This window comes from Adiantum capillus-veneris, chromosome 7 (assembly GCF_014529385.1).
Source record: "Adiantum capillus-veneris isolate H3 chromosome 7, ASM1452938v2, whole genome shotgun sequence".
Lineage (NCBI taxonomy): Eukaryota > Viridiplantae > Streptophyta > Polypodiopsida > Polypodiales > Pteridaceae > Adiantum > Adiantum capillus-veneris.
In genome coordinates, this window is record NC_140937.1 from 13,673,906 (window position 1) to 13,681,033 (window position 7,128).

A 7,128-nucleotide genomic window follows, 5' to 3' on the forward strand; every position below is an offset into this window, starting at 1 on the left:
TTTTTGCAACTCTTCATAGGAAGATTGGTTCTCCCTCAATAGAAGATGACAGAAGTAGGATTTTAGATGGTATTGTGGGCTCTTAAGATGAAATCATTGATCATTTTTAGACATAGATGCCTCTACTTGTGAGCTCATTGGTGAATAGTTTTGTCTAAGACACTCAAAGATAGATCTCCAACGTTGTAAACATTAGACTATGCAAAAACTGGTGCAAATCCACCGCTAAAGGATGCAAGGGTATGTTAGAATTTTAAAATTTGATGGAATCAACAAATTTCAAGGGTATTTTGGTAATTTTCCCTATTTGTAATATTACCTCCTAACTTCCAGAACAAGAATTACCATCTTCTGTGTAATTTGTGTGTGTCTTCTGAACTCGTCTGCTTCAGGTTTCTTTGGTCCTATTGGTTTTTCCTTCGAGTTGGTTTTATTTTTTTGGTTAACCTTGGTTATCCCTTTTTCTGCCTAAAGTTTCTGGTTTTCATTGTCGTGATTTGCAATTAGATCTTTTTCTGACCTCACAAAGGTCAATATATTATATATCGGCTTTAGCTTGACTAAAATTCCTTTTCTTGAAAGGGCACTTATATCTCAAGCACAAGAGGCAGCAAAGGCTCTCGAAGCTGTGGCAGTGAAAGATAAGGCTGCTTTAGCTCCGCTGTTGGAAACACAGAAGTTGTTGGCAGAGGCAGTGCACTCACTCCAGTGCTTGAATAGGAAAAGCTCTACCTCAGATTACACTGTCAAGGATGACGATTCTGCCCTATATGCACAGGTAATGCGTCTAGCAAATGCAGTTTCTTCACCAGTAGGCAATGCGAACAATCACCCAAAACCAGAATCGATCAGTGTAGAAAGCTCTAACCTGCGGAGCGTTAATGGTGGCGATTGATATTATCTTCGCTCGCCTGATCGAATCCTCTGAAAGAGGAAATACCCCCTTAAGCATGGAGAACTGGATTGTGCAGCTATGGTTGCAGGCCTTTTTCTTGTTCAACAGCGGTAGCTGACTATTCTGGAGATTGGAGATCAAGGAATATTCTCATGTAGGATTCAAACACGAGAGTTTCTGGAGATGGGATACCATTGCTTAAAAAGAATAGGCAATCAAAGAAGTGCAGAACTTAACTATGTTGCAGTGTAGCAGAACATGGATGGGTATAAGATTTGAGCTTTTGGGATGCTGGTCTTGCAAGGAGGTATAGAAAGGTCAGACAACAGAGAGATTCCAGGTTACACGTTTTCTGATAACGCAGGCAGAGACAGATGCCATATTGAAGAGTTTACCCCCTTACACAGATAATGGAACTCCCTCTCGATGTTGGGAGGGTAACTCTCCTGTACTTTAGTGATGTCAATGTACAAACAAGCTGATACTCTCTTAAAAAGGGCTGTATATGTATATAATTTTTTTGAATTGGCCAAGGCAGCTCAATTGCTTGTATGGCTGGATAAACGAACTTTGGGGTGGAAAAGGGTGAGACCAATGGCCAAGCTAATTGTAGTCAAGGGGCGGCATTGTCCCATGTTGTGTGATAGCATCAAAAGAGAGCCAAATTATTCATTTCAATTTTTGACCTAATAAGGCCTTGTCACTATTTCTTAATGCGATAAATTATCAAGGTTTGCAGGTTGTGTGGTCACTGGAGCTCTCTGGTATAATTTGAGAAAGCTTTTTGAAATGCGACATAGCCCGCCCGCCCGCCTGCCCTCCAAAAAAAAACATTCTTGAGAATCATCTTTTAAATCAATTGCTCCAGTAATTTGTATTAAGCCGATTGTTCATCCTGGCTTGTTGGTATTGAGAAGTTGTGTTTGAAAGAATCTTGTTGCTTTCTTGGAGGAGTCATAGGCTTCCCAACCACATAGATTGTGGGGTAAGGGCACATTGTCAAAAACATATCACAAAAAGGGCCTGTTATCCAACTTCGAAAAAATCCAACTTCGAAAATTTTGGGACGATGTCCATTTATTTCCTGTGCATGAGCCCCACTTGAGAATGACTTAAGAGAGCAAAGCCCATCTGGCATTCTATCGTCTAGAGATTAAAGACGTCAAGAGCCAATTGATTTCTGAGCTCATTCTTCACAATTCACTTGTACAATAAGATCTCGATGCACTACTAGACTCTTACACTTTTGTCTTAACGTGGGAACTTGTGATAGAGAGCAGACCTATTGTGATCTTAGCAGACATGTGGCCATATCTTCTTAAATACAAATAAGTCTTGGAAGCACGAGACCGCCATCTATGCATCTCCATGGTCATGGTCTTCGAGCGGCTTCCTTGAGCCTTTGTCTCTAAACCTTAAACTATAGGCTAGATTCTAGCGAATCACCATCCAACCATTTTAAATATAAGCTCGTCCTATATGCAATCTACTTTCTTGGGGTAAGAACTTTTTCTTGACATCACTTTCCCTTTTATTGAAGAGTTTTCATTCTCGAATATAAGAGTGAAATACCTCACTTAGAGAACGATGATTGAAACCATTATTCTTTCTTCTTTCTTGAAATATTGTAACGAAGCCCGCCCGCCCGCCCGCCCAAGTGATGGACAAGGAAGAGTCCATGGCAACTAGCATACAATAAAGTTTGTGAAATCAAAGCTTGGTAAAAGAGAACAAAGATGTAGCCATTTCAATATAACCAACAACACTACCATCCTACTAGGTGCCAATGAGAGCCTCATGTATTATTGAAGAATGCTCGTACTAATATAAGTCTACCTAATACTGTAAGTCTGAACCATATGTGGGTATGATGGCTAAAAGGTAGCCTATGTGGTACTTGTGTTAAACTAATCACAACTAATGTCTAGATGTTAGAACGGAAAAGATTCTTAATGTAATAAGATCTAAGTCATGCATGCATCAAAAAAAGCAAATCAAACTTTGAATGCTACATATATAGCAAGCTTAAATTACAACAAGTTTCAAGAACCCCATGATGCCCCCCTATACCTTTTTCAAGAATTTGTGGCTTCTAGCCATCTATGACTCTTAACTCTTACTTATTTGGACCATATCCCTGGAGAAAAATTGTGTGAAGCCAATGTTTGGATGCTATCTCATTAACTGGTGAAAAGTTGGATGAATAGAAACTACAACCCAATGTCATATGTTGCGAGCATTGGTTGAATGGGCCAATAAATATCAAATTTCACCTATATAGATTCCATGTACCAAGTTCCACTTATATAGATTCCATGTACCATGTACAAGCTTTTCCGGTGAAGGTCTATAAAGAATGAAGAAAATCCATATATGAACCATGTTGAAATGGATCCATCTGTAAGTCACAAATCACTATTAGGCCATTCCAATAGTGGTTGGCTATGCAAATTATAGGCACACATTCTATGGATGTGGTAGCAATAGTGTTCTTGTTGAAATGATGTCCAAATTAGCTTATCTATGGACTCCGTTTCTAGCTCAAGATTACTATGTTAGTCTATAGTTTCATGACCACCTTAGGGTTGGTGTCTATTTTGAGTGTTATAATGCCTTGCATGAATGCCATTTTCTTTTTCTTTTGTGGTCCTCACATGATTGTGAATCCTCATACGCTACGGCTACAAGACTACCTAGCGAGTAAAAGAGAAGAGATATTGTAAATGCTTCACCTTGTAATTGGTTCAAGGCACATGCTTATCGTGTGTCTCAACTTCAAGAAGCAATTAATCACCCTGGATCCATAGCATAATGCAATAATGCCTGTCGCTATCTCCTAGGCCATACGTAGCTTGTTCATTAGGAAAAATTTGGACTCAAATTCGAGCCTTGTAAGAAATACCATGTCACCACAGAGAGAGAGAATAGAAAATCCATTTTTTCCTTTTCAAACCCCTTCTTTCAAAAATATGAAAATTCTCATATTACAAGGTATGTTTATAAAAACGACAAAGAAAAAATGTAGGTAATGATAATGTGTTAGTTCTGAGGCGGCTTGAACTTGGATGCCACATATCTTAATCTTTTTCTTTTTTCAAAAGTAAGCTCTTTTTTGTGAGAGTCACTAGTCATCCTGCATCGTATGTTTTCTCTCCCCCCTTTCAAGTTTCCCTCCGTGCTCCGAGGTGCGCATCTTGATAGTTCTCACCTTCATTGGATTTGCTTCACTGTGTTAATAGTTTTTAGTTGTCATGTCTCAAGCAATGTTGGTATTTTCCCTACAAAGAAATTCTACAGGGAGGTGGAGAGGTGTATCATCTGCATTTAGGGATCTCTCAAGAGTATGAGCCCTTGAACAATAAGAATAAACAACACACCATTTTTGAAGTTTTGAAGGAGAATTTTACGGGTAGAGAGCATGAAAAATGTGGACCCTTGGGTGGGATGTATTCTAAGAACCCCCTCACAAAATTCATTCCACCTTTTAACTTGATTGGTGAACTATGTGGGAGATGCCATAACGGTTTGTATAGCTACACCAAGCACTTAGCTGCTCGTAATGTTGTTTCACAACTCAGAGAGAATGTATGCAAATAGGATTTGTGTTGAACCAGAATGTGGCACGCTATGCTCAACCACTCAAAGGCAAGAATCATAACATCAAGGAGCTTACATAGAAGCTTAGAGGGAAAAAACTGAACTAAGTACTCGATAAAAAGAGACACTATGACACATTAAGGAGATTAAGGTTGTCTTGCAACGAGGAATTAAGAAAAGAGTGCAATCCATCAAGTAAGTTCTTTGAATCGCATAGGCTCTCAAACATGTTTATTAGCTTAAACTTACATGTCTAAATCGTTGTTTCACTCTGAGAAAGATGTCGAGCATAGCAAAATCACTTCCTATGCTCCTTATGTCTCATCTTGAATCAAAAAAATATCGAGGGATGACAAGCGATATGGCAAGTGTTGACCGCTGGGTCAACAACACAACATAACTCAAGTTTCGTACCAAAGTCTGATCTTCTGCGAGTTATGAAATGCTGTGGATTATGGATATAAATGTCATTTGTAATGAGTAGTTATTCTAGTTTCAGAAGACGGGGTGCAATGGCACTTCTAGATTGTAAATACAAAGCCATTTGACCCTTTCAACCCCAGTTTTGGTTAAACCTAAGGTAGCCTTAGTATATAAGGTACCTAGGTCATTTTGTAAAAGAGGACTTTATTCATAATCAAAACTTTGAGCCCTGTCGTCTACTGTGTGTGAGAGAGAAAGAGAGTGAGCGTGAGCTTCATCCTCTCGCTTCGCCCGGCTCGCTCAACACATTGGAGATCCGACTGCACCATTGCTGTAGGCTCGAGGAGAGCTACGCGACAACGCCAAGCATTCCATGCGAGACGAAGCGCACACGCCGACGTATCTACGAGCTATTTGTGGTCGTAAGTGTATCAAACGATGTCTGTTTTCTACGTGCTAGTAGTCTATAGAATCGTGGAAACATAAGCTACGCATAGGTACTCATAAATTTCAATTTCGGGCACTTTCAAAATTCTGCTTTGTCATCCTACGCGTTTTCCGCAGATGGGTTTAGAGTGAGGGTTTTGAGTGTAGAAGCTTAGGGAGAGGTGTATCCTAGTGAGGGGATGGTGTTCCTTAAGTTTCGTACGAATCTGGCATGATTAGGTGAGTTACCTTCTGTATGTGTGTATGTGGCTAGGTGGTGTAGTTGAGAGCAGTGAGGTTCTTGATTGTGGTTTAGTTGGCCTTTTAGAGTGTTGTATGTGTAGGATGGTCTCAGCTTGACAAGCTAAAGAGATTTCCTCCGTGTGCCTATCGTGTCATCTGTGTCCTCGATTGACATTATGTTGATCTAGGTAGTGTTTGCATGCACTTCATGGGTGTGTGAGTCGCTCCCGTCCAACATTGGCGCCGTTGCCGGGGACACAAGGACCTAAGTAGGTTTCCTACTAACACTCGTGTGATGGTTGCTTGATTTAGTTTCCGCTAAAGAAAGCGTTTTTCTTAAGTGGATCCGAAATAGGATATTCCGCGATCAAGTGGATAGCCAGGAAGCGTGTGTCTTGCCGAGGGTCTGCGACTAGATAGGTTTAGTTAGGATCTGTGGATTAGAGTAGTTGTTGGTGGTCGAGTGATTTGTGAGGTGATAAAAGCGTTTACTAGTCCGTATGTAGCAGTGAAGCATTTTTCTACTCATAGATGCAAAACCCCATATGATTTGTAGGGGTAGCTTTAGGTAAGTGATCCGGTTCTGATCTAGAGCTATTCAACAATGAATTATTTGCTAAAGTACTTGATTAAATTTTAAATCACGAAAAAGTGTGCTTTTGAGGGTAAAAATACATTAAACAAGCTTTTGTGGATATTTTTGTATGACTGACTGATGCTGTGCATATAAAAGAGCATTTGTAAGGGTTCTGTGAAGAAAACCTGCAATTCTGTAAACATAGACATCCTACGCGTAGGATGTCTCAAGGGGGTTCTGGAGACCAAATTTGAAAATTCTGACTGCACCAGTGGGTTCAGAGGGTAGGTTTTACCCTATTTTCATATTGACTTGGGTGTTTTTCCCTATTTTTGTTGACCAAAAGCCAAAAGGCGGAGTCAGAAAACGTAAAATTTCAGAAAAGGCTTTAATTGAGTGATTTTTGCATTTTTTTGCAATTGTGAAGCATACTTGCACTTGCTGAGAGCATAAGGAAGCATCAGGGACACTTCAGTCTCAAAAAACCAGCAGGAGACATCCTACGCGTAGGATGTCTACAGGGTGATCTGGTGGAAATTTTGAAAATCTGAGGCTACCAGTGTGTTTAGAAGGTAGGTACCCTATTTTCACCTGGAAAGTGGAAATTTGACCAAATTTTGACAGATCAAAGCCAAAAGATGAGAATTGCCAGACATCCTACCCAAATTGTGTCCAAGGCCTAATGTTGAGACCAAACCATAGGATGACTCCACAGGCATGTTCTAAATGTTGTATTGAGTGCATGTGATAAATTTCATCTCATTTGGGTCAGTGAAAGTGAAGATTGAACAGACTTTAGCATTTTTGACTGAAAAAGGCAAGAATAGCTAGTTTTGGGGGACTTTTGAAATCCAAACCAAAATCTAAGCATACCACTGGGTTGCTGACATCAAGGGGAAGCTGTGGGACAAGTCTGGGGTCAAACATGCCAAAAAGACATCCTACGCGTAGGATGTCTTCTATGTGA

General features: G+C 40.0%; 1 protein-coding gene across 3 annotated transcripts in view; it reads left to right on the plus strand.

Moving 5' to 3' along the window:
• Positions 1 to 1,567, plus strand: part of LOC147453460 (uncharacterized) — a 95,143-nt gene extending 93,576 nt beyond the window's left edge. For all 3 annotated transcript variants that reach the window (XM_086515646.1, XM_086515647.1, XM_086515648.1), the window contains one exon: positions 583 to 1,567. In XM_086515646.1, the coding sequence (XP_086371772.1) occupies positions 583 to 895 (313 nt within the window). In that variant the 3' untranslated portion in view covers positions 896 to 1,567. The remainder of the gene's footprint in view (positions 1 to 582) is intronic.
• Positions 1,568 to 7,128: the final 5,561 nt, after the last annotated feature.